Genomic DNA, 27,512 nt, shown 5'->3' on the forward strand with positions numbered 1-27,512 from the left:
TGTGCTCTAATGGGGCTTCGAGGGTGGATTAGACGGGCAGGCAGAGTGATGTCAAACAGGTATTTTGAAAAAAGTGAAGGTGTCCATCTCAAATAGCATCCCAAGATAAAATTGTCGAGATCTGTCTGTGGCTGAGCTCAGTCCCTTCAGCAACTTTAACCTCTGGCAGAGCTGAAATGCCATGTCTTCAGTGTGGGGTTCTCCCCTTTTTGGTTGGCGTGCATCCAGCGTGTCTGTTAGCCAAGTGGGCCCGTCAGCAGCCCCGCTTTTCAGACAGTGAAGATAAAATGCCCAGGTTGGTCTCTCCTCAGCTTGCTGCTTCCCAAATCGCAGTGCTCGCCTGTCAGGATACACCAGGAGCCCTGACAAATGCCGTGTGGATTGGAAGCCTGGAGATGTGCAGCCATGGCACCGCCAAAGAGGCGCTGGGAACAGCCTTCGGGCTTTTTTGGCACTTTGTTTAAACTTCTAAGCTTCTACTTTAGGTGCTGTCTTTGAAAAGCTTAATTTATTTTTTTGCGTGTTCAGTTGCTTAGCAACAGAGAAGAGGAAAAATAGTAAACGCAGTTAATTTGGTTTTATTAGTGATAAGTTAGCATCTCTTTAAAACAAAAATGTATTTTTAATGAGACTAATGACCTGTAATTCCTGGCTTTTGCCAGGCAGAAGGTTAAATAAATAGTGTTGATGGTCTGGGTAAAGAACCTGACACCCTGAAGGGTTTACTGTTACCTCGAGCTGTGCCTTGAATGTCTGTGCTTGTGCGTGCTATTGTTTGGGGGTATTTTATGCTGAAGCTACTTTATTAGGTGAGTTTCATTGATTTTTTTTTTTTTTTTTTTTTTTTCCCTCATTTTCCCTAGCAATAGAAGGAATTTTTTTTTAAAGGCTAAACAAACGGCAACAAAAAAAAATCAAACCAAAAACCCCCAACCTAAGTTCTGTGAAGTAGCATACCTTCTGAGTAACAAAATGAAAAGTTGAAAGTGTGTAAAATGAATCTGTTCGCTTGGGAAAGCACTGAAACGTGTTACCATTTTAGTATGGTAGTGTTTTTGACTGGGACAAGTTAAAAATTTTCTGGTCTTGCATCAGATGTTTGGCAGCAACAGTTAATTTTTATCATTCATAGGGCAACATTCTTGTTGCTCAAAAAAGCATTTGTCTGATCAAGAGCTTTTTGGAATTTGTTTATAAACCTTTCCTTGCTGCTGGAATATTTGGCCAATGTCAGCAGCAAAAATCCAGATAATTGCAAATAGCTGAAGCAATCTTGCTGTTTATTTCATTTGTTTTTATAGATTGCCTGTTCAAACTATGTCCCATGAACCGGTACTCTGCCCAAAAGCAGTTCTGGAAAGCAGCAAAGCCAGGAGCTAACAGCACAACAGATGCCGTGCTACTCAATAAACTGCACGTAAGTATTCCTATTTAGGCTCCTTTGGATCACCAACACTCTCATCCATACTGCCTTAAGTAAGTATTTCCAATCCACTTGACCCAGTTAACCCGAAGGCACCAAGACAGTGCATAGAAATCCATATACAAGACTCCTTTTGAGACATTCACTGCGAGTTAACTCTTTAAACAGCCTCTCATCTATGACAAGATGCTGTTCAAGGTCTGTGTCCCAATGCCAGCAGGCATGATACTGGCTTAGTCATGTCATGATAGCCATTTCAACTTTTGTAATTAACCCGTGCTAACCTGTAGTAGCGCTTTACATGGGCATTTTGGGTGGTAACAGCATAAAAATGGGGCCTTTCAAAAAACTATATAAAGTAGAGGATTCTTGGGCGTTGCATCTCGACGTGGGAAGTCACAGGCGTGAGCTGTGCTGGTAGATTCCATCCGAGCTGCTGGTCTGATAAATCTATTGGGATTCCTCAAACAAACATAGCTGCTGTTAATACATGTGAAGGTTGATGGGTAATTATGAGCAATTATAAGGCCAGACAGCCTCTCCTTCCTTATTAGCTTGCAGTATTTAATATTTTCTGGGTAAAATGTTGACATTCAGCAGTTGAAAACCCAGTAAGGCAGTTGATTGCTGTTTTTAGAGTTCCTATATAAAAAAAAAAAGCCAGCTTAACTTAAATACCATCTGTTGACTTTAGAGTTAAATAAACTCCATGTTTATGTTAAAATTACATAGCTAGAGTACTTCATGTCAAAATTACAATTCTAAATATTTTTAGTTTCTTTAAGCCTATATTAAGCTCATTGTAGACTGAAATACAAAATGGCCCTGTAGGAGAGTGTCATTTGCTGATTGCCATATGGCTGCCTTGCTCCTGCATTTCACAAAGGCTGCCTGTTTGACTCATTTTTCTTCTGAAAACATAATTTTATAACCTAGAAGTATTAACTTGGCAAGGAGAAAGCTATTTTGGTACTGGCTGAAGCACAAAGGTCCCTCACTTGTGCCACATTTCTCCTGCCCCTTTAACGGTGATACGAGAAGCAGGCCAGGCCACACCAGAAGCTTTAAATAACGGGGGATTGGGGGTTTGGTTTTTCCGGTGTATGAGGGAAAGGGAGAGTTGATGCTCACAGGTTATGCATGTGAGTTGATGGATTTTGAAGAGAATGTATGGTCTAAATACTGTGTCATGGAGAAGAAAAACACTTCGTAATGGCCCTGGATTACAAAGTCTTTTGAAGTTGTCTTCTCTTCGCTCAGTATGTGCCAGTTCAGGTGTCTGGGACCTGATGCTGTTCGTCTGACTTGGCCGTTTTGTGCCGGGGTCCCTATGGAAATACAGGATTAGATTTTTCCAGTATTTAGTTCCAGCTGAGTGATGTTCGTACCAGAAGTGTATCACCGCGCATGAACTGCTTGCTCGACTTGGTGAAAGGATTTGAGGCCTTTACAATTTTATTGAACATTATTTAATAGGCATCGCTTTGACATAAAAGCTAATCCCCTACGTAACACATGCCAAATGAGGTCTGCAGTGACCTGGGGCCGATGCATGGCTTGAAAAGAATTTGGTCCCATGTACATCACTCATATCAAAACTTCTTTTACTGCCAATCATATGGGTACATGTGTCATCTTTTCCATTTGTTGGCACATGGAATACACTAAAAAACTGAATTTTGCATATGTATTGGGGGGGCTATGCCCTGGAACATGTGCATACAATTGTTAGCTCTGCCCGTGATTAGATTGATTTATCAGTGCATATAATTTCTAACAAAATTGGTGATGCAAGATGTATTCATCATCACTTGCCTTTTTTGGCTTCTGTTTGTCTGCTGGTGGAATTTATTGTCTGCTGTGGAGTGTTCAATGCTGAGGTCAAGTTATTTTAAGTTAATGCCATTTAAGGGATTTAAAAATCTGGGACACTTGTATTTCTTTGGTATCAAGAATCAGTGCTGGTTGAGAAGCTGACATCTAGTGGCCAGAGAAAATGATTCCTCTTGAATGGTTGTCAGCTTTGGTGCGTGCTTTTGAAATGCATCCCAAGTCTTAATTGTATTTTCACAGAATACGCTGTTTTCTTTATTTATAGTAAATGTGGCACCCAGTGCAGTGCAGACAAAGAAGTCTTATCTTCTGTGATTGCCGTTGATAGTTCAGAAGGCCCTAGTGTCTTGAAGAAATCCTTTGTCAACAGAATACTTTGAAATCAAGGGGAAAAAAAAGTGTTATTTCAATAATAGAGAAAATTATGCTGCATTGTATTTCTGAATTTGAATGAGCTGCTGTATTCCAGGTTCTCCTGGAGCAAGAACCAGCTGTCATACCTAGCACAACTTCTAAAATTAGCACATTTTGTGTAAGCCGAAGATGGTGAAATTTTATAACAATATACAGATAGCTCTTGCTTTGCAGTAGCTAAGCTTTGTCCTGTGTTATTACTCCTTCCCCTTACTACAGTTGGGAACGGTGGACACACTCTTCTCTTCCAGGAGAAAACTGAACCTTCCGTACTCGTTGAGATGTGAGAACCAAACCATAAATTCTTAGCCTCCAAAAAAGTCTAATCTTAAATTACTCTGCTACCAGATACTAAAGTAAATACAGATATTTTTTTAATGAAAAAAATCATCTTTTCATGTAAAGTAAGAGATAATTTCTTTACTGAATGAAATGTTTTAAAAACAGCCTCTGCAAAATAGCTCACCTATTGTAAAACAAAATGAAGTGCAAGAGACTAGCGATAAATTAAGTTATTAAATAGAACAACGTATCCCTAAGAGCATTCGATTTTGCAAGAGCTTTCCCTTTTATTGCCGTGTTAGTGTGGTGCAGAAATGTGTGATGCAGCACAGAGTTTCCCTCCGCCTCGCGAAGTACCGGCTCTGCGCTGGAGAGTTGGGAGCTCGGCTGCTCAGAGCTGCCGTGGGCATTTGTAAACGTTCTCTAAATAATCCTGCTGCATGGTGAAGATGATGAGTCGGCATAAAAAGACAAGCTGTCGAAGAGTTGGGGCCTGTATTGGCCAAATAAAGTAACCCAAGTTGCGGTCCTTTCCTTTCAATTTGTATAAAAGTCAGTAAAAAAGAATATGAACTTCCTGGCTGGAGTTGTTACCTGTCCCTCTTCACCTTCCCTCCGTAGGCGCGTTGCTGTCTTCTCATGACTTGTCTTCTATCTTGTCTAAGCTTTTAATCTCATGTTTTATTCCAAAATTCTGTCAGATTTTACCCAAACTACAGGTTGCTTAAATGAAAAAGGGAGTTAGAAATGACGCTGTTGGAAGTTGGGAAAGAGGAGTTAGCGCTGTTTCAGGTGCTCGCTGTTTTTCCAGTTCTTTGCAATACTTTTAAAGACCCTCCGGTGTTTGGCCACTCTATTTATAAAACAATCAGCCATTGAATTGTTCTCCTTTCATTTCAGCATGCGGCAGATTTGGAAAAGAAACAGAACGAAACTGAAAACAGAAAGCTGCTGGGAACAGTAATCCAGTATGGCAATGTTATCCAGGTAGGCTGTGAACATCTTTGCCAGCTGGATAGGACTTGGCTTAAACTGCCCTGCTCAATGTGACTTGAAATTTCTGGAATTCAGGGACAAGAGTCTGTAGTTTTGCAAGGTACGACAGTGTCCTGACGTGGGATCCTGCGAAGGAAGAGCTGGGTCTGTAGCTATGATGGAGCCACTCGGTTTATGATGCGTTAATTGTGCTTGTTTTTTGAGGTGACCATATGATCACTTTCTTCAGAAATACTGCTCAGAGCCTTTGTTAGAGTTGGCCATTTGGAAGATGGCACAGGCACTGTAGAATGCCAGATGTGATGTGTCTCAATCAAATGTTGAGACATCAAATAGTAAACTGACACAGAGAAAGAAAATCAAGCTGTATAAGTAATTGCAGTCCATTGAAGCAAAGGATATACTAGATCCCAGGGAATGAAAGAAAAAAAAAACAAACCATGACTCAAACCCAATAAAAATGGGAAGTACAAGTGCATAAATAAAAAAGACAAGTCTTTAATATGTGGGGAACATAACATGAAACCAAAGCAGACCTCATTTCACTAGGCAGAGTGTCTCTGCACTTCTGAAGTAGCGATAGTTACCTGAGCATTTTGAGCCTCAGATTAAGCAATTCCTATATAAATGTGTTCTTTATTTTATCCTGCTGACACAGTGGGGGTGGCTGGAAGCTTGGGCAGACTGGGTTTTCTTGTTGCAAGGAGAAAATGGTTGACTGCCCTTCTGGGCGATCGCAGGATTTGGAGCAACCGGATGGAGGACGGGCAGGGACGTGCCTGTCTTGGTTGATAGAAGTATGCTTTTGTCCTGCATGTTCGAGGAGAGAAAAAAAAAAAAAAAAAAAAAATCTATTTTTAATAATAACGAAAATAATACCCCTTTTTGATTGGACCACAAACACACAAACATCAGCACTATTACGAGCAGTGATAACTCTTTACCCATATTTTCCCATGACTCCCATATGTTCTGTGAGTATTTATGGTAGTTAAAAGGCGTCAAAAAGCGGCTTTCTGTACAAAAGTACTTGTCTGCTCAATTTACTGGGAAGTTACCAACGGTTGTTCGGGGCGGGGGTGTGATGAGTTGCAGCTCACGAGTTGGTGCTGCTGGTGTGCAGTGCGCGAGGTGGTGCGCAGCGGAGGGTTGAACAAGGGGACTCTGAGGAGAGTCTTCAAAGCACCGGTGCCATTATACATTACAAGAGGGAGAGTAAGGCGAGATAAGAGCAGCTTTGCTTTCTCGCCACCCCTCTCATGCCAGGAAAAGCCGCTTAGTCCCCAGCATTTTACAATTTCTGATCCTGGGTTTTTGAGCAGGCTGCTGTAAGGTGATGGGGGCGTTTCTACGTGTTTATCGTTTGCTGGAGAAGGGACAGTTGGATTAGCTGAAGATGTTTTGTCCTGTAGGACTGTATATATATACTGAATGAAATGTGACTGAAATTGTGCCTGAATTCATCAGTATTTTTACATAATTTAGTTTTTAATTCCTGTATAGTATTGTAGTTATCTTACGCACGCTTGCTATTTATTGAGGGGCGGAAAAATGAGCATTCTTAGAACTGAACTCTAATTCTTATTCTAGCTGCTTCACTTAAAAAGTAACAAATACTTAACAGTAAATAAGAGGCTTCCAGCTCTACTAGAGAAGAATGCTATGAGGGTGACCTTGGATGAAGCTGGAAATGAAGGTTCCTGGTTCTACATACAGCCCTTCTACAAACTGCGTTCCATTGGAGACAGTGTAAGTGCGAGGAGGAATGTCTTCACGTTTTGCCTCGTGCACAGCTTGGCAGAGCTTGTGTCAGGAGGCCTGTCTTGCAATTAATGAAATGCACAGATCTCTTAGTGCGTGATGTTTCAGGAACAACCTTTTTCCTATGTTGTGATGAGGGGGAGGAAAATTGCTATGGCAACTTGTATTTTGGAAACATGGAATGATTTAACGTTGGAGGGAATAAGGGACCTAATTACGCTGGCCTTTCACAATTCCCGTCCAATTCACAATGGTAGGAAATGTTGAGTTCCTTCAGTACATTTGGAACAAATAATTAGCATCTTGGTTTTCAATGTTGTCAGTTTGGAATCAAAATTCATCATCATTTTGTATTTGAAGATGAGGTAATAATAAGGTTAAATGGTCCTGTTCATGGGAAATCTGGAAAATAGTTGGCTCTGTATTAAATGAATTACTGTTTAATCTCTAAATCTCTTCTTTACAAAATCTGAGTCATCTGGGTGTGCTGTCTGCCTAGAACCAGGAGGTAACAAGCTTCAGTGTGCTCTGTGATATAGTACAGGTATATGTATATTCTGCACCTAAACACAGTGGACTTTATCAAGCAGGAATAATTTCTCCTGTAGACTAGCCCCAAACGTTCTGATGTGACATTTCCTTTTCTACATACATGGGAGAGGCAAAGCACAGGGTAGCACAGTCTTAGTGGCCATTCAGCACCTCTAAATCACATCGCTTCTCAGACACTTCATCACTAAGAATAGTTCTTTTCAATACAGAAAAGGCTTTTTGGTTTTTAGTTCAGGTAAGGCTTTGCCCTAGAAGAAGGGAAGAACAGGACCTTTACTGCCCATAATAAAGTGCATTTGTCTTGAGTTGCATGCCAGCCTGGTCAAGAATCTGATTTTACAAATGAAGGCGTGTCTTGGAGAAGGAGGATTTTTGGCTGACCTTTCTCTATAGGAATTATTTGTTAAATGTTAATCAATGAAATGACTTCATGGAAAGCAGCAGATAGGTTTGTTAACAGAATTGCAGTCTGGGTTTCTTCTGCAAGCCTCTGAGTCCAGTAGCATAGGGGTTGTTCTTTGTGCCTGAACAATTGTGTATGGTGAGCTAAATTCTGAAGCAAACTGAATCTTGGTTTTCATACTGAGACTAGCATCACTCCACAATGCAAGAAGGTGATTTTCTCCCATCAATCCCATTAAAAAAAGAAAGAAAAAGAGATTTCTCGGGGTGCAAGTTCCTGTCTGATGCTGCACTTATCTACAGGTTGTCATTGGAGACAAAGTAGTCCTGAATCCCGTCAACGCTGGCCAACCTCTCCACGCCAGTAGCCATCAGCTTGTCGATAATCCGGGATGCAATGAGGTAAGGGCAGACTGGCACAGCTGGAGCAGCTGTGCAGACCTCTGCGTGCTTCAGCTGAGCTGCTTGGGCTTGTTTTCCGAAGGTCAGCGTGTGGGTTGGTACCTGTGGCATTGTTTGGGAATGGTTATCTTCTTAATCAGAAATTCAGTAGAGCTAGCAGACTCTTCTCATACCTGTTGGGCACTGGACAGAGGTTTGAGTTTCATTTCTTTTGCTTGACTGGCTAAAAAGAGGGTTTTCCTTCAAAATCAGAAGTTGTGGCACGGTGCTGTGCAGCAAGTGACTTGCTAGCAAGTCAGGCCTGTAGTTACTTTTTCTGGGGTAAATACAGAAAAGGCTTCCCTTCTCTCGAGTCATGGGGCAGGGACTGAAGTATTCTGTTGAAAATCGTCCAAAAAGTAAGGCAGTAGTTCGTGGCAGTGTCTTGTGCAGGCACGAGACAGTGGGACTAATGGTTTTAGTTCTCCTTTTAGGTCAACTCTGTGAATTGCAATACAAGCTGGAAAATAGTCCTCTTCATGAAATGGAGTGATAACAAAGATGATATTCTCAAAGGGGTAAGACTCCAAATGCTGCTTCCTTGTGACTTGTTCACTGGTGGGCAATGTCTGTATTGACCATGCTGTCTGGTCTTTGCCAGGGGGATGTGGTGAGACTGTTCCATGCAGAACAGGAGAAGTTTCTGACTTGCGATGAGCACAGGAAGAAGCAGCACGTCTTCCTGAGAACGACAGGGAGGCAGTCGGCCACGTCTGCCACCAGTTCAAAAGCGCTGTGGGAAGTAGAGGTAAGACCTGGAACCCAGGCTGGGGGTGGCTTTGCAGGAACAATCACTGTTTCCGTTTAAAAACGGTGTACCTGGGGGTTTTTTGTTTTTTTTTTTTTAGGCAAAAGTCTCCTTGGTGTTAGAAGTTTAATCTTGTAATTCTTGTACTTACTGTGCTTTCTGTGCCAAATCAAAAGGGAGTTCTGATCTCGAATGGGGCAGGAGATAGCTCTCAAATTCCGGTTCCTGACAGTTCTGGAAAAGGGGACAGAGAAACATCTCTGAAGTCATTTTCTTACCAGTCACTAAAGTTTAATACCAGCTAATAATTTCAGCTGTCCCGCTGAGTGTTCCGAACACTCTATTTTTGGTGTGGAATAATGTGATTATGCACATCCTCATCTGACAGGAGTTTGCAACCCTTTGCTAGCGTCTGTGCGTTGCTTGCCTGGACTATTTTTTTTCTTTATTTGGCTTTTAAATAGAGTGACTAATACCTTGGCCATCACTGGCTTCTTAAAATATCCTCAATCTATTTATATTATTAGAGTTGTTTCATGATTTTAAATGTTTACCATGCAAACTGCGTGTGAGAATACTAAATTAATTGCTCACGTTGGATAGGTGTTTTTCATATTCTTTCCTGAAGTATCTGCTTTGATATACAGCTTCTCCCATATTTGAATTAAAAGCCTATCTATAGTTAACATTACTTGGAGATGTTACAATACATGAGGAGATTCTGTGGTAACTGTCTGTGTGTGTGCAGTTACCCGGTGGTTAATGTGAGGCAGAGGTAAGGTTGTCCTTCCCCGAAGGAAGCAAATGCACCCACGAAGTAACCGATAGGAAGTAACAAATCCTCTGATTCTGGAGGCTCTGCTTGCCGCAAGAGAAGTTAAGAGAGTAAATAAAACAGTCTTCGTATTATTTTGTCCAGCACAGTTGCATTTGAAATATTTCCAGGTGTTTTCCCTCATCCACTTTAAGAAGGTCAAAAATCAGTTACGCCAAAAAGGTAAAGGATTTATTGCATTTCTTTAGCAAGTTTGTTTCACGACCTAGCAACACGCACACTTAGAGCAACTTCTTTAATTACTCCTCTGCCAACTTGCACCATAATCCTCCTACCATCTTTCATAAATTGTGGAAATGAACTCACTGGAGCCAGCTCAAAGTATTTACTGTCCTGTGCATTGTTCACATATGAAAGGCTGTTTCGTCTTTTCTGGAGCTCCATGTTCTGTTTCCTCTTACCTGAAACACAGGAATGCTGTGTTTGGAAGGGCGATCGCTGATGGACGATGCAAATGTGGTTTCCCTTCCCTTGTAGGTGGTGCAGCATGATCCTTGTCGTGGTGGTGCGGGGTACTGGAACAGCCTTTTCAGGTTCAAACACCTTGCTACTGGCCACTACCTGGCGGCCGAGGTAGGTGTTGGGGCTTCCTTAGGAACTCTGCCTTTTCTTTCACAGTCTTTTCTTCCTTTTACACCTTCTGAATACCTTTAATTTCCTGCCCTAAAATAGACACAGGGGAGGGGAGGAGAGTGGTGTTTGGGTCCTTAGTATTAGCACAAAAGGACGTGGTTAAACATAGAAAACAAGGTGAAAGACTTGAAAAATACCATGGTACAGAGGTAGTGTTGAGCTTATTTCACTTTTTGTATGAATTCTAGAGCCAATAATTCTTCTGCAAAGAATAGACACTAAATAGTGTCCTGTCATGTTGGCAGTAAAAATCAAGATGAATTTATTAACAGATGAATAAACTGTAAATGGCTGAGACCCTTTGGGGGAAAATGAATTCAACTATTGTTAGTTTCTCTTGAATCACTGATTTCCAAGTGGAATTGCAGAATTGACTGTGAAATGAAAATGCAGTTAGACTTCAGACCAGTTTGGTAAGTCCTGCAGATAATGCGTAGCTGTCCAAGCACAAAATAAATAAGTCTTTTTCCCTCTCCATAATGGACACCTTCCTCCATTGAAATAAGGTATTAAGACATTTCATTTTAATTAAAAAAAATAAAATCTAAGGGTTACCATTTGTGAGCTTTGTTGCTTAACACTTGTAAAAGTTGATTAAAACTACTTCTGTTTACTTTAAAATGTGGATATATCAACATGCCACAACACAAAGCTTTAAGTAAAAGCTGTCCTGGATGTAAGAGTCCATAGCAGGGCAGGTCTGTCTCAGCCTGTGCTATTGTCCTGAGAGTTTCAGTGGGAAAATTCCAGATTAAATATCCCATTTTCTATCCTTTTAATAAGGAGACCGGAAAACCAGCAGCATTTTGTCACACGCACATTTGCAAATCCTTTTCAGTAGTGATCCAGTATAGAGCTTTTCCAGTAAATCTTGGGTTTGCTAATCAGCCAAAACAAAAATGTGGTCTGATACAATGCAAAAATATACCAGAGGCTATTGCTCACTTGATCCATGGTCAGAGTAGTGCTTGTTCTAAAAGATTTCTGCCAAGCCAGTAGTTTTTAGTTGGAAATTCCACTTGGGATTTAAAAAAAAAATCCTGGAACTTGGTAACTCTCTACCCATCTTGTTCCTTTAGTGATTATCCGGAAAAAGATAAATCTCTGCATGTTTGCAGATTAACTGCTTAGTTCATGGCCAGGCAGATGCCCAGTTAGAAATGACTCCGTTTGCACAGTATATTTGTTCTGCATGCCTGGTAGTGCTGTAGCAGTAGAGTGCATTTTTTACAAAGCAATTTTAAACTGCGCTGAGGTTGTTTCCCACTTCCACCTCTGTTAGAGTTTTGACGTGCCTGTGATTCTGTTCCATCAGGTAAACCCTGACTATGAGGAAGATGACCTGGAGTGTCAATCCTCAGTAAGTATAGGCAAGAGTATGATCTTGCCCCTGATTGAGGAGGGCTTGACACAGGCCCGGGTATTGACCTGGTCACTGCGTAGATGGTCCAGGCTTTGTTGCTAGTGAAGAAACTAAAAACTGAGACTGACCTGAAGGCTTTTAAGGCCTATTCAGGAGTGGATATTGAGATCTGGATCAGGCTCCAGTGAAGAGCAACGCACGTGGAACCAAATTCACGTGTTACCTGGACCCCCCTCGCCTCCCCTCTTCGTAGCATCTATTTTTCTGTCTTCCTTATTTCTTAAGCCTTTGCCTCCGTGAAGCACTCTCTTGAATAGATCTGAAAAGCAAGTTGCTCCAGGTGACACCAGATGGCAAGTGTCCCTGCCGGGATGTTCACGTAGTGCAGTGCCAGTCAGTTGTCTGACCTCCTTGTTGAAGAAACGAATTCCCTCTCTTGTTTTAGCTTGTCACAGGAAAGCCAGGATAAAGGGTCTAGAGAGCAAGAATGACAGGGTGAGAATGATTTCAGTGCCATTCTTCCGATTTTCCTGTGAAAGCAAGTATGTGTTGTTTTTGGTAAATGTTGTTGTGTCAAAGATTGAGTGTGCTGTTGCTTTGTATTAATAGAAGCTTCTCTTTGGTGTCAAAGGGAAACAGCATTGCTTCAGTAGTTGAAAACAGATAAAACTGGAACAGCACTTTCCATTGTGTATTATATTTTTTCAGTTGGATTTGGTTGTAGGTTTATGCAGATTTCTTGGTCATTTATCTTGTATTATGGAAGATTTGCTCCATTTGGATATAAAAAAAGAACTCCTCCTCTGATTTTTTTAAAAGATAAATGCACTGTGACGCTTTGAAATCCTGCAGGGTGGCTTTTTTCCCCCTAAAAGGATTTATCATTATAACTTGGCCCTTAGAACTCTTACCCTTGCTCCCAGATATTGAGCTGTTATCCTGATTAGTTCTTGGTGGTACTTGGCAGAAAACACTGATCTTCTGTCAGCTTGACTTCAGTAAGTGTATTTAAAAAATTAACAGAAAATGCCCACAAAGCTACTGGGGGCAGGGGGAGAGAGAGAAGAATCCAACATGGAACTATCTTATTGGCTTAACTTTTTGGAAATGAATCAGCGTTGAGGTCTTTAACGTAGACATCCATCCTACTGGTGATAGACTAATGTCTCCTCCTGATAAGTGCGGTTACAAGGCTAACGCACTGGTTGCAGAGCTGTTCTGATTTCTCCCAGTTGTCTCTTTACCACTAGGTGGCAAAACCAGACCGTAAAGCAGCAGCGTCAGGAGCACAGAATTCATTTCTGACACAAAATTACTGCATCGTTTAGCATGCACTAGTGACAGGATGGTGTAGGCTGCTTTATCCAACTTGATCCAAACTCCAACCTGATGCCAATGTGAGCCGTCTGCAAGGCGGCAGGTTTCTCTGCACAGCTCAGTTGTGGTGTTTTCTCCATATACCTCAGTGGCCTGTACGAGAATGGGGTTTAAATGGCCACGGGTGAGATGGCAGTGGGTATCTTGCAACACTAAAGGGGACTGCTGCTGTCAGCTTTGGGGTTGAAGCTTTAGTTCTCCCCAGATTGCCCCATTTCCTACCTTGGGATTTCTTACTCATTTTCAGCTTTGTCACAGTTTCAGTAACTGACCAGTTGTCTCCTGCAGTACAAATTGTGAATAAAGACCAGCTGCCTTACTGTGGGGATGGAGACAGCTGAAATATGGAGAATTCATTCCAAGTGAGCGAATGTCTCCCGGTGTAAAGCCTCCAGATGGACTCTGAGTGTATAGTTGCTTCTTCTCTCGAAGGCACGGTCCCAATGTGTATTTCTGTTCCATACAGCTGACTGTCTGTTTCCATGTGCGAAATCAGACTTTAAATGTCACTACTTTGCAGCCAAGTTCATTGACTACCAATGTGCTCACTACAGAGTATCCTGAGGCACAAGCAACATTAGGTACCTTTCCGTAGTATGTTTAAGGATTGCAGTCCCTGACACCAGGACTTTGAAAGACAGGTACTCGAGTCCTGACTGCTTCAGGTGCCATGATCACAGAGAAGCTGATAAATTGGTTGCTTGATCACGTTGCAAATGCTGTCTAGGATTTAGATGTTTATGCATGGACAGCTGGCTCCTCTGTTGTGTCAGACAGTTACCAATTTTTTTTATTGACTAGTGATAACTGGTAGTTCCCTAGGAAAGATGTCAGAGTTGTTCCTCTTTCCCAGTTTATCTTTATTTTTTCCTGCCTTTTTGTCCTTTCGTCTGAAAATCCAGGAGGTTATTCACTTGGTGTTAGTATCTTGACTTTGCTAAAGGAGGCTGGTAATTTTCTGGCACCTTGGAAATAAAGATACCTCTGCCGGCACAGCCCTCGTAGCATATCATGGTGTTTGAATGCATCATAAGCTGTAGTGTGAACAGCAAGACATCTAACTTGTTGATCAGCTTTTTGCTTCGTTTGTGATTGATAGATGCAAGTCCCGCTTTTGCTGCTGAAGTTGATTATTTCCCAGCAAGATTGTTGGTACCTAGTGTTGCTGATTTTTATATTTGCAGCTCACATAATCACTTGGTTAGAGTGATAATTGCAGTATGCCGAGTATGTTCCAAGAGCTAGTAGTGTCGGGGTGGGGACCTTAGCAGATGTGGGTCATCTGAAACCGGTTAGAGATCCCAGTGGGACGGATGGCTGTGGGGTGAACGACGGGGGGATGTTGAGTCTCTTCAGGCACGGTCTGCAAGACATGAACTCTGTGGTTTGGGATTTATTGTGTATCCAGAAATACTCAGAAGTTATTAACACCAGGGAAAGCGAATAGCGGGTTGGCACTCCTTGTCAGTCTCAGGGGTGTCCTAAAGCCCAGCTGGCTTAACGGGCGCTCGGAGTGGTGCAGTCGTGTCTGCAGGTTGTGGGACAGGTCCGTGTAACGCCGGGCGGGTGGCCTGGAGGGCTTGGCCTGACTCGAGGCGATGGGGCTTCTTCCACAGCTGGACCCCGAGCAGGATGCGTCCCGCAGAGGCCTGCGCAGCGCTCAGGAGAAGATGGCGTACTCGCTGGTGTCTGTGCCTGAAGGGAACGACATCTCCTCCATATTTGAGTTGGACCCCACCACCTTGCGAGGAGGAGACAGCCTTGTCCCCAGGTACAGCTGAGCATGCTGTTAGAACACCCTGTTTCGGAGTTGTATTTTTTTTTACTTCAAGGTAAATTTTTTATTTTTTACTTTCATTAAGGTAAAGCAGTCTTCCACTATTTTTCTTTTATTTAGAATGAAGGGTCTTCCTCAAATTCTAGATTAAGAAATACTTAGCAAGTGCCTGAAGCTTCACTTTACTACTTTACAATTGAGTTACAAGTAACAAAGCACCATTTTAGAGATGGGAAAATTGAAATTAAGTGCCTTCCTTGCCGGTGAACAAACTGGGACTAAAAGCCTTCAGTGTCCTATCAAACTAATCCCATGACCTGGTAATGTTAACTAGGATGTAACATCAAGTATTCAGCACTTCATTTTCTGTTGTTGGCATGTCCTTTCCTGTTCATGTGGTGCCTCTTGCTCCTTAAAGGATGCCGTACCCTTCAGAGATGCACAATGTGCATGCCATGCTCTTTGCTGTCTCTTCCCTCCAAGACAGCTCGGCTTACTTGTTCCATCTACTGAAAGCAGTTCTCTAAATCATCAGATACTCTAAATTAGCAGAAGTTAACGTGGCCACCAAAAGCAGCTGTCCTGGCTGCTGCTTCTGTCCTCTGGGCTGCCATGGCTATCAGGAGAGAGGAGGCTGTACTGCAGCTGAGAGACTGTTTCATACCCTGGCCTAAGGTGCTCGTCTGAGTACGACCTGACATGTTTTTTTTCAAAGAGCTGGTACTTGCAAAATGGTGTCACTGCCAGAAATACCTGAGAAAACAGTTTGGGAACTGCTGTCCCCGTAGAGCTTCTGCTGGAGGAAATGGTTGCCTGGTGGTCTTGTGTTCTGGTGTCGTCATGGACCTTTGTACAACATTGACTGGCTATACAAAGAGTCAAAGAATTCTCAGTTTAGAAAGTATAATATAGATATCCAGGGATTATGGACTGGAAAATGCAAAGGTAAGGGAGGAAGCTGACAGCTCAGATAGACTATAGCACGTGGAAATGCAAGGGCTTGAAGGGCCTTAAAGGGTTACTGTGCAGCAGCTGAGTTACAGCAGCAAAATACAGACATAGTTCTGTTTTACAGCAGACTCTATTTCATTACATAAGAAGGCTTCCTAAGGTGAACTTACAGAATGAAATAAGAAGAGTCTTATTTCTGTTACAGTATGCAGCATGGATGAAGATGACACTTTTTTTCCCCACTTGTTCCTGCCAACATCTTACAGTTCGAACAATGCGAAGATTTTGCGTCTGGGAAACTGGCTCACGCGTTGAAACTTCTCACTCTCTTTCAGGAACTCTTACGTCAGGCTGAGACACCTTTGCACTAACACCTGGGTTCATAGTACCAATATCCCTATTGATAAAGAGGAGGAGAAACCTGTGATGCTTAAAGTAAGTTCTGTTACCTTATGTAAGCACATCCTTTGATGCCTATACTTCCACAGGAGTGTTGGCAGGAGAAGTTCCAGTCCCTTGGGGCTGCTGGGTTTTTCAAGCAGCAGGCAGTGTAACAGTAACAAATAGGGCCTACACAAAATATTTAATCTCAAAGACTAGGATTTCATGGTAGTTCACTACGTACGCTGTTCAATTTCTACTCCATGACAGTCATCACAAAGGATTTTTTTTTTTTTTTCCACTGTTTACAGCAACATTTTGCAGTCTCACCTGATGTTTCTCTGGATTTATGAACAGCTTTGAGCTTGCACAGAGTGGTACTGTTCTCAAAGTTTGACTTATATTGTCGAAGTGGAGTGTGGCTTTTCTTCTGTTATCACCGAGTATGTGAATCGCTACGTTGTTTTCTGCCTTTTGGTTTGATGATAAAACTTCTCTGGGTTTCAGATTGGTACTTCTCCAGTGAAGGAGGACAAAGAAGCTTTTGCTATAGTACCAGTTTCCCCTGCAGAGGTTCGGGACTTGGATTTTGCAAATGATGCAAGTAAGGTTTTAGGTTCCATTGCTGGCAAGCTGGAAAAGGGAACAATAACCCAGAATGAAAGAAGGTAAGGAAACAAGTATTTGGTTTAGATAATGTTGTTTCCTTTCCTCAGTAACTGTTTCTTTGAAGATTTTATTTATGTAGGCTATCTTCAGGAGAGGGATTTTTGTTTCCTTCTCAATGAGGTTTAAAAAAAAAAAAAAAAAAATGATGGTTTTGTTGTTGATGTGTCCACAGTGGAGATTGTCAAGCCCTCCCTATTGCTCTGTGAAATAAGAGCATGAGAACTGTTGTTGTGATCTTGGAGGAATAAGCCACAGCATGCCTTTCTTGATGGGCTTTGCAAATGGAGTGTGGGAATTTATAATCCGTCTTGTGAAGGCTGAACGTATGACTTCTTGCAAATCCTCTGACAGTGTCTGTGAAAAGCGTGTGGCCACACGAAAAGAGTGCAGTCCTGGCTGTGTAAAACCAGGGCCCATGTGCTTCTATAGCCAATGTCTTTTTATTTGGCCTCGGGAGAGATTATCACCTGATATATTTTTTTTCTGGCAATTTAAGGAACTGCCAAATACAACTTGGCGAGTGTATAGTTGCCCTAAAGTGTTATCATCATCTTATTGCTGCTCTGGTTTAGCTATCAGACAGCAAAGCTACAGCAGTAGGGAGCATTAGTTGCTAATTTTAAGTTCTGTACAAACTCGTGTGCTTTATCCAGCATCTGAGTCAGTCCCTAATTGATGGGGTTTTTTCCACTTAGCATTTTGAAATCTATGTAAACTTAAACTGGCATTGTTCTTCTAACAGGTAGAAATTGTGGTCTCGTGTTAACAACTTCTTGCTTGTGCGTAGATCTGTTACCAAGCTGTTGGAAGATTTGGTCTACTTCGTTACTGGTGGAACTAATTCTGGCCAAGATGTCCTCGAAGTGGTGTTTTCTAAACCTAATAGAGAACGACAAAAACTGATGAGAGAACAGAATATTCTGAAGCAGGTAGGCTGCTTTTTTCGCTAAACTCTGCCTACAAGAAGGGTTGTCAGAAAAAGGGAAACTAATAACAGATAACCTGGCCACTTTTATTGGGACTAAAAGATCCTTTGAGTTTCTAGCTTTCAGCAGGCTCTTGGCAGTGGACTGCTGGCGTACCATTGCTAGAAGAAGAAATTACAGAATATGGTGTTGAATAAAGGTGATCAACATCTTCTGTCTGGGCTACTCTATGGCAAAAAAACAAACTTGGCAACTATAGTGTATTTCTGATACACCTTTTAGTAATTTAAAGACACTGGCACAATGGTTTTACATTAATTTTTATCAGATGAGGTTGGTGTCTTATGGGATTTTATCTTGGGGTTTGTTTTGTTTTGTGTTTTTTTGTTTTTGTTTTTTTTTTTAAATCTATAGATTTTCAAGTTGTTGCAAGCACCATTTACGGACAGTGGTGACGGCCCGATGTTGCGGCTGGAGGAGCTCGGAGACCAGCGTCATGCTCCTTTCAGGCACATATGCCGGCTTTGCTACAGAGTGCTGAGACACTCGCAGCAGGATTACAGAAAGAATCAGGTTTGAAATATCTCTGTAGCTTTCAGTGGCACTAACATTGTTCCTGTGCTCCAAAAAAACCCATAAAAGCTGCATCCCATTAATTAAACTCTGTTGTGCTGTGCTGTGATTGTACAGTCAGCAAGAGGTTTTTGGGTTGCTCGGCTTGACTCTCTCTGGCATTTTTCATGTCAATCAGATACTTTAAGCAGTGTAATTAGTACCAGTTCTAAGGAGAATGAAAGAAAACAATGGAATTGCTAACTGTCAAATCCAGGTAAATTATAATATTTTCTTCACGCTTGTGTACTACAACCTCCGCTGGAACTTGACCTGCAAATTAAGGCTGGTTTTTGCCATTTATTAAAACCAAACTCATATCGGATAAGGATAAATATCTTGGTGGCATCTGGCCCAGGAGGGAGGGAGGTGTTAAGGTTACCTGTCATCACTTGTTTTCTCTCAAAAGAACAACACTTTGAAATCTAATCCAGTTCGCTTCTTGGGTTGTTGATATTGACAAACATCTTGCTGTTTTCTGTTATTGAGTATTTTCTTAAATTCGGAGAATTAATTACACTGCCTTGCTTCTTCCCTCTGTGTTCTGAAGGAATACATTGCAAAGCAATTTGGCTTCATGCAGAAGCAAATCGGCTACGATGTCTTGGCCGAGGACACTATTACAGCACTGCTTCATAACAATCGCAAGCTCTTGGAGAAGCACATCACAGCTGCTGAGATTGACACTTTTGTTAGTCTCGTGAGGAAAAATAGGGAGCCCAGGTGAGATCTACATTTCGGAGTACATGATTACCCTTTTCCTCTTAGCTTCCTGAGAAAAATCTGTACCTGCCAACTTGCTAGTAAGGAATCACAGCTAGTTCACTTCTTTTTTGGCACTCGCCATAACTTCCTCCCCTCGGGCAACAGTCTTGCTCTGCAATGTTAAAACGGAGTTCTGAATGTTTTCTTTCTGAAATGAAGATTGCTTCAGTCTAGATCTCAACAAGGATTGATACCCTTTTGGCTCGCGTTTTCCAACAGGTTTTTGGATTACCTCTCGGATCTGTGCGTCTCCATGAACAAGTCTATTCCGGTGACACAGGAGCTGATTTGTAAAGCCGTGCTGAATCCAGCAAATGCAGACATTCTCATTGAAACTAAGTAAGTTAATGCCTTCAAAGATGGTTTTCCTAGCGCGAAACAGAAGGAAGGTGATTCAAAGCTGAGAGCACTGCTGGCACGTCGAGGCAAAGCAGTTCGGTGCGTGTGGGGGGTCCTCTTCAAACACGCAGCAAGAGGGTCTTGACGACAGCAGGCGCCTGCCATGTGTGTTCAGTCCTGCAGTCAGAGAAATCTTACAGATATCTCACGTCTGATCAAAGGAGACAGACTTTGCAGGAGGGCGTGCAGGGTCCCGCGGGCCTGACGCTCCTCTGGGCTGCAGGCTTTCCTCCACAAGCCGTCTGAAGCGAGCGAGCGCCCCTTGGGTGCGTGCCCGCTGGGCTCAGCTTGCAGCAAAGCAGGAGCTGATGCATCTCTGCGAGCCCGCTTCTCCCCCGGAGGGTAGGATTTTGCTCTCCAGCTCTCGGCAGTGCCCTGCCGTTGCTAAAGCTTCATAGCAGGCACCAAATCCCAGTTGTCTTCTGTAAAGATGGGTTTATTGGATGTGTGGAGTTAGGGCACAGGTAATCGTTATCAAAAGACCGTAGAAGGGAAGCAGGTCTTTGTCAGGTAGTATTTAAAATACAAATGGATGAGTGTGTTCTTGCACATTTAGTTCTCTTCATAAAATCCTAAAGACTGTATTAATTTCCACCAGCACTTAAAGTTGCTGCATTGTTTATTTGTTCTTATCCTTCTGTATTTAATTCATCTTTTTTCAAAAGTATGATTATTTTTTTTTTTTTCCGAATTGCTGAAAGCCCCCAAAGCCTTCTTAGTTTCAGTAGCTGATTTGTTTCTAGTTACTTTGCCACGTAAGCGGAAAGAAGTGTTGATCCAATTAGCATTTATGGGATACAGAACTAATTGATTTTTAGATATTTTTTGTTTACCAAATCCTTTCTTAGTCTGTTGAATGATCTTTGAACTAGTTCTCCTGTAGAGATGTTTTTGAAAGTCAGTTAGATGTGTCTTTAATTTCTTACTTCTTTATTTTCATCAATCAAATGGAGCTGGAGTGTTGGTGCCCTTAAGGCTGAAGGGAAAGTTTATAATCAAATTCATTTTAACCTAATGCTTTTAACAATGAACCCCGAACATTTTATGTAGTGAACTGCTGCTGAAAGAGTAAGATACTCTGCTTCTGCCTCGCAAAGTCGAGGAATAAAATTTGTATTTTCTGGATGCAGGTGAGATCACAAAATTAGTTAGTTCTATGTCACCGGTACATTTTAGCAAGTGTGGGGTTTTTTTAGCAAGTGTGTTAAATGTTCTAAAAGATTTGCATGGGTCTTGGCAGTTTGTAATCTAACCTAACTTCCTTCTGGCAGGCTGGTCCTCTCTCGATTTGAGTTTGAAGAAGTGTCAAGTGGAGAAAATGCCTTGGAAGTTGGAGAAGATGAGGAAGAAGTGTGGTTGTTCTGGAGAGACAGTAACAAGGAAATCCGCAGTAAGAGTATCAGAGAGTTGGCTCAGGATGCTAAGGAAGGGCAGAAGGAGGATCGGGACATACTCAGCTACTACAGGTTAACAGCACGCGCAGTAGTTGGCTGGCAAAGTTCATTGGTACTCTCTTTGGTACAGAGGCTGTAGTTGGTTTGGGAGAAAGGATACTGGTTTCATGGGCAAAGTAGCCGTTAGAGAGTGAGGGTGAAGTCTCTTTGAAGTGAGAGCTAAAAGCACAGAGTTATTTGTGGTGACAAGTCCGATTATCAGCATGAGCAAGTTCAAACTGATTTTCTAAAAAAATAGTTGAGGCTTAGAGTGCATTGAATTTGCACAGCACTTAATGCCCGTATTTCTGCTTGGTTTCCTGATAAGGGGGGGGTTATGAGAGCCTCTGTATGTTAACTCTTTAAGTTACTTGTATTCAGATGGGAGTTGGGGTGAACAATCCCTTGCAGGAAGAACAGGATTTGAGCGTGCAGCTGGCTTTGCTTTTGACTTTAAAGAAGTCACTGCTGTGTTCTCTGCCTTCTAGATTTCTCTCTAAACTCAAAGCCTTCAGTGGCCCTATAGTTCTCAGCAGGACAATATAGGAAGTTATGAAAATGCCACAAGTTTCATTTGATTCATGTGCAGTGCTCTTCTGTATGGCTTAAGCTGTGCTTTTAGCAGTTTTTAACATGAAGCGATGTTTCCAGATGACTTGACAAGACACCAAGTTCTTGGCATAGTGTAAGATCAGGTTTCAGCCCAGACCAAATTCCTGTGTCTGGGTTATAAACTTCTGAGTCGTTTGACAGACTCAATTGTGGTGATGCGGAAAGGACAACTAGATTTTTCTTTTTGTAATAGCTACTTTATTTTGCATTATCTCTTCCATTGAAATGGTTCTTGCATTAGGCTTCCTAACACGTATTTTTATTTGAGCCTATTGGAGGGCTGAGCTCAAAAGGAGTCCGCTTGTATATATTTTAAAAAATTGTGTCTGCTTTCAAAATAGATTTTCTTGCACTTGTTTTTAAGTAAAAGTGATACTGTTACTTATTTTTCAGTCTACATTATAGACCCGTGAACATGCTTAACACAGGGGTTTAGGATACAGCTTGGTCAAACACCAGTGAGGAGTGCTGAGAGTGAAAAGGAGTCTACCTTCAATTAAATTTGGTTTCTTTAGGAAATCTCACAGTTGACACTTCAACACAAGCCTATGTGAATATTCATGAGGGTTGGACAGGTGCTTTATGGCTAAAGGTTAATTATCTGTCTGTTGGATGTGCATACCTTGAATGCCAGTTGCTTGCTTTTTGTTTATGGACTGAAAAGCTTGGGAATTAATTTAGTCTTCCTCTACCAATTCTTTGACCGAATGAAGCAGAGCTCGGTACTTGTTCAATCACGTACCTGATTTTTAGGGATTTTGTAGTCCATCTACACTGTTGCCTCAGTGAATGACTGTGGCTTCAGTCTCAGTAAATGTGAGTGGTCTTCTACAGTATTTAAGCTGAGTTGCCTCAAGTGTTCTTTGGTTTCTTTTGTAGCTTTTATAAAGAGCATTACTTACACAAATGAAGTCTCGGGAAAATATGATGACTCCTGTTATTCTATTTTTCCACTACGTTACCTTTTACTAATGTTTGATGGGTACTTTATTCTGTCCATAATAAGTATAGCCATATTACTGGAAAATAGAAGAATCATTCTGTTAATACATAGAAGAGCATATCAGTATAATACCCAGTGGAATTTCTGGAAATTACAGTGTAAGTGATTTCTTTATGCTTTTATTTTTTTTTTCTCCCTGAAGATACCAACTAAACCTCTTTGCTAGAATGTGCCTTGATCGACAGTATTTAGCCATAAACGAAATATCTGGCCAGCTGGATGTGGACCTCATTCTCCGTTGCATGTCTGATGAAAACTTGCCATATGATCTGAGAGCATCTTTCTGCCGGCTAATGCTTCACATGCACGTTGATCGTGACCCGCAGGAACAAGTAACACCAGTGAAGTATGCTCGTCTGTGGTCTGAAATACCTTCTGAAATTGCTATTGATGAGTAAGTACTTGCTGGAATGGTGTGGGAAAGGAAATTACATCACTCTGGATTTTTAAAACAAAACCAGATCAAACCCCAGCTCATGCATTATTTATACGGTTACTGTTTAAAAATAAAATAAAGAAATTCACAATGTATTCAAACCCTGGAGTTCCGTTCGCCTGCAATGTTTGCTGGAGAGAACCTTCCCGAGAAGAAAATAGCCCTCCTGTCAGTGCAGGGTGTCAGCTGGGAGGCGGGAGGGATCCGTCTCCAAAACACACAGTGATCACAGCGACGGGCGCTCTCAGGTCGGGGTGATGTGACCAGTGACCTAGCCCTGGGGGATGGAAAGCAAGGGACGACTGTTTCATTTTTCCTCCTGTTTTATTTGATGAGAGTATCGACTCTTCAGGGCAGATTGTCCGTGCGGCAGCTCGCACAATCAAAAGCAGAAATATAAGGGGGAAGGTGCTGAACCAAGTAAGGTGCTGGAGACGGTCACGTTCCTCAACCTGCAATGGAAAATCCTCTGACACAGTGGTGGAAAACCTGTACGCCATCATAGCTAGACTGGAGACGGGATTTCTTGACCAGGGACTTGTATTAACTCTTTGTAGTACAAATAATTTAAAGCTTATAATACTTGATCTGTTCAGAACTCAGTTGGACAAAATGAACATTTAAAATTCATGTTAAGTGTTAGGAATTCCAGTCTTGTCGGGATGAGCACTGGTGTTTAGTGGTTCCTTGTTTTACCCTCCCTTCCCCCCTTGCTAGCCCAGTTTTCTTTGCGGAGAGAGATGCAGTAAGTCACACTCAACTTTAAATGCCAAAACAGAAAATCAAATGGCTTCAGCTTGGCAGAGGCTAAACAGTGATACGTGACCAAACAGGAAAACAAAAGTAGTTAGCGGAAGGTAGCGGGGATTGTCTTTTTCCAAAGCTCTCTGCCCATGCTGAGAAACAAACCTGGAATTGGTATTAAGAAAAAGTAAGGTCTACTTCGCATCTATATTGTTGTTATTGGGAGGAAAAAGAGCTACTCTTGGCCACATCCATTCTCCTTAATGCTGTACGTAGCTTTTCATTGTTTCCACTAAAATAATGAGGGCTGCTTTTTTTTTTTTTTTTTTTTTTTTTTTTTTACTGGGACAAAATTGTCTTTTTTATTTTCCTCAGACATTTTTAAATGGTGCAAAATGAGCATATGGGATAAAACAGCAAAAGCCAGGAAATTATAGTGTCAGCTTCCTGACTCCCTCGTTTGGATAAACTATTTCACAGCCTTTAACTTTTCTTAGATTTTGACAAACCAATGAAAAATTGTATTGGGGAAAAGAGCCCTGTGTATTTGCATGCTAAGTTTTGTGTTTTGTTTTGTTTTTTGTTTTGTTTTTTTTTCCTCTTCAGCTATGATAGCAGTGGAACTTCCAAAGATGAAATTAAGGAGAGATTTGCACAAACAATGGAATTTGTAGAGGAATATTTAAGAGATGTGGTGTGTCAGAGGTTCCCTTTCTCTGATAAAGAGAAAAATAAGCTCACTTTTGAGGTAGTTATCCAGTTCTGATTTTATCCTTTTCGTTTTGTTTTGTCCTGTGGGATATTGGTACTTTCTTCAACACCAGGTAGATTGGCAAGTAATTAGGCAGTGCTGAGCCTCAGCAGGCTCCTCCTTTCCACTCTAGCCCTTTCTCCTCGTGCAAGCAACCCCACTGAAGTTTGTGAGTTTGCAGTGGTAGTTCTTGAAATTCAATTAATGAATGTGGGCTTATGTCTTGGGTTTGCAGCAGCCCTGTTTACTTTTTGTGCTCTCAGTGTTATTGCAAAGTCAAGCTTGACTGGAGTAAATAGTCTTGAAAACTAAACACTGTCTGCATGCCCAGATTGTCTCTAGAGCTTAGTGTTACTCATGAAAGGGACAGTACAGTGTCCTGTGACTTGCTGACCTGTTGAAATAGCCTGTCTGTGCAAATAAAATGCATCAGATCCATGCAATGGTATTCCCTAATAACCATTAATATAAGGAAAGATGTGATATTTCTTTAAAAAAACCCCAAACGAACGATAAAAGTTCTTGAGAGAATATATGTCATACAGTGGGGCTATGTTCAATATTTGCACTATACGTGAAATTACGATGTGTGGAACTTGAAGCAGTGCCTGGGGAGGACTTGTGGGGAAAAGTTAACTTGGTAGCAGTAAGCTTTAGATGTGTCGCTTAGAAATTCTTTTTATAAGACAAAACCATAAAAAGCATTAGTACATTCCCTCTGGTTTTGACCTATCTTACCTTTTCTGCAATGAGACAAATATGGTGTGATTTGGTAGCTATAGAATATCAGTTGCAGATACAGACTGTTATTCTAGACATTGCAGTATTTGTAGGCAAGTAGAAAAATTTTTGCTAAAATGTCGAGCTACACAGTCTCAGGGAATTACAAGGTGTTATAAGAGTGACTCACAGCCAGGTTCTTGGTCTTTTCACTGTGTTAAGACGATTGTGATAGCAAAATGTTTAGTATTAATCAGGCTTTTTATTATTATTTTGGTAGGTTGTTAACTTAGCCAGAAATCTGATATATTTTGGTTTCTACAACTTCTGTGACCTCCTCAGACTAACCAAAATCCTCCTTGCTATATTAGACTGTGTGCACATCACTACCATCTTCCCTATTACCAAGATGGCAAAAGGCGAGGAAAGTAAAGGTAAGGCTGAAAAATGGTTGGCAGAACAGAGGGTTCTTCGCTGGTTTCTAGTTCACCTCAGAATGTCAGTGTGGGTTCAGAATCTCCTACTCCTTTCTGTCCATGGCGTGGTTGTAAAGCTTGAGTAATGCCTGTGGTGAAAGCAGGGGAGGGCAGGGGGGTTTCTGAAAGTACTGCACTGCTTCGGTCGACTTCCATCCCTTCCAGGGATTTCGGTGTCCACTTGGCCGCCTTCAATGTTGAGACAATTTCTCTCGGTAGGATGTCAAGGGTCCTTGCCCTGTTAGTGCAGTCCCATCACACCGTCATAACCTTCCCTGTTTGCCTACCTCTCTGAAGGGAGCAACGTGATGAGGTCAATCCACGGAGTGGGTGAGCTGATGACCCAGGTGGTGCTCAGAGGCGGCGGGTTCTTGCCCATGACGCCGCTCGCTGCTGCTCCGGAGGGTAACGTCAAGCAGAGTGAGCCTGAGAAGGAGGACATCCTGGTGATGGACACAAAGCTGAAGATCATTGAAATACTTCAGGTACTAGCAATGCAAATCAGCATAGCGTCTTGTGCTGTCTTGAATCTGAGCATTGGTACGGCACCATGCTGCCTTTTAATTCGCTCCTGCCTTGTATGTGCCTCTTGCAAACAGGTGAAGCATTCCAAGGGTGACTTTCTCAGGCATGCAGCACTCTACTTGCATATCACAATATTATGCCATGACTGAAACAGTTTCTTAGAAATGAGTTTGCAGTAGACATCTGCATATTTACCAGTGATTTGTAAATATCTGACTTGTTGAAGTGGAGAGCTCATTTTCCACCTTATTCTTTTAGTAATTTCCCTGAAGCTATGGGGCCACCAAGTGCCCCAAGGAAGGGGGAGGTACTTGAGAGTCGGCCTCGTGCAGCTATCAGCCTGAAATGTTTTTATTTATGCACATTTGCAGCCTTGCTGCTACTTCCATCTCTGGCCTTGCTCACCTGTTCACTCCAAAGTCTTCGGGACACGGAGAGAAAAATTTTCTCCCTTTTCCGCAGCGCTGCCTTGATCTAGATGTTGCTGCAGAGTTACTGCACTGAAATCCATCTTCCCTCCTTCGGTGTAGGAGTCCCTTTTCTGTTTGCTAACGTCATGAGCAAGTTCACGGAGGCCAGAAGGCTGCAAAAGCCTTGTGGGCGAAAGTATGTGAAGCAGCAGGAAAGCCACGGTGTACCTTCCCCATGCCCCCGTGGGAGGCTTCGCACGTAGCTGGGCTTGAGGTTATGCCCTTCCCCTCAGCAGCAGATGCAGCACGTAGGGGAGGCTTGATTCACTTCCTTTCACCATTGCTAATTTTAGTTAAAGCCAGAGCTTCTCTTATGGCCTGGCATGTGCAACGGGCTATTTTAGTGCACCAGTATTCCCCTTGTTACCATGGTCGATTGGAAACCAGCGTTAAGCGTTTTCCCCTGAGCCTGAGAACTGCACGTGTTCTTTGCATTGGACTTCTTTGCTCAGGAGGGAGGAAGACCACGGAGAAGGTGGTTTCTGCTGCCCTGGAGGTTGCACGGGCACTAGCTGATGCAGCCTGGCTCTTGCCAAGCTCGTGTTCGGGTTCCTCTGCCGTGGCGCCCGGGGAGGAAGGCAGCACTGCTCTGCTGGGGTCCTGCTGGGTCCAGAAAGGAGATTAAAAAACGCTGCTTTTTTTCCCTGGGGAGGGCAGGGTGAGAATGCCTGCATCAGGCGGTAAACCAGGGCTCAAAACTCTGCCAAAATCTCGCACTTGTAAATTTTTATTACTGTGTATATCATGCACTTGTTGAAAGCACTGAAAATAATAACTGAATTCTGGGGATTTTTAAGGAAAC

At 42.1% G+C, this 27,512-nt stretch overlaps 1 protein-coding gene across 12 annotated transcripts in view; it reads left to right on the forward strand.

Annotated features, from left to right (window-relative positions):
* Positions 1–27,512, forward strand: part of ITPR1 (inositol 1,4,5-trisphosphate receptor type 1) — a 177,296-nt gene that overhangs the window by 48,834 nt on the left and 100,950 nt on the right. For 9 of the 12 annotated variants that reach the window (XM_042799767.1, XM_042799768.1, XM_042799772.1 and 6 more), the window contains 20 exons: positions 1,302–1,417; positions 4,853–4,939; positions 6,539–6,697; positions 7,967–8,065; positions 8,539–8,622; positions 8,706–8,852; positions 10,165–10,260; positions 11,636–11,680; positions 14,677–14,831; positions 16,124–16,223; positions 16,677–16,837; positions 17,626–17,767; positions 18,179–18,337; positions 18,927–19,099; positions 19,361–19,480; positions 20,812–21,006; positions 22,731–22,982; positions 24,375–24,516; positions 25,520–25,673; positions 26,013–26,200. In XM_042799767.1, the coding sequence (XP_042655701.1) occupies positions 1,302–1,417; positions 4,853–4,939; positions 6,539–6,697; positions 7,967–8,065; positions 8,539–8,622; positions 8,706–8,852; positions 10,165–10,260; positions 11,636–11,680; positions 14,677–14,831; positions 16,124–16,223; positions 16,677–16,837; positions 17,626–17,767; positions 18,179–18,337; positions 18,927–19,099; positions 19,361–19,480; positions 20,812–21,006; positions 22,731–22,982; positions 24,375–24,516; positions 25,520–25,673; positions 26,013–26,200 (2,774 nt within the window). The remainder of the gene's footprint in view (positions 1–1,301; positions 1,418–4,852; positions 4,940–6,538; positions 6,698–7,966; positions 8,066–8,538; positions 8,623–8,705; positions 8,853–10,164; positions 10,261–11,635; positions 11,681–14,676; positions 14,832–16,123; positions 16,224–16,676; positions 16,838–17,625; positions 17,768–18,178; positions 18,338–18,926; positions 19,100–19,360; positions 19,481–20,811; positions 21,007–22,730; positions 22,983–24,374; positions 24,517–25,519; positions 25,674–26,012; positions 26,201–27,512) is intronic. The other 3 variants (XM_042799775.1, XM_042799778.1, XM_042799779.1) reach the window with 1 other exon arrangement.

This window comes from Tyto alba, unplaced genomic scaffold (assembly GCF_018691265.1).
Source record: "Tyto alba isolate M040663 unplaced genomic scaffold, T.alba_DEE_v4.0 Super-Scaffold_3, whole genome shotgun sequence".
In the NCBI taxonomy this organism is placed as follows: Eukaryota; Metazoa; Chordata; class Aves; order Strigiformes; family Tytonidae; genus Tyto; species Tyto alba.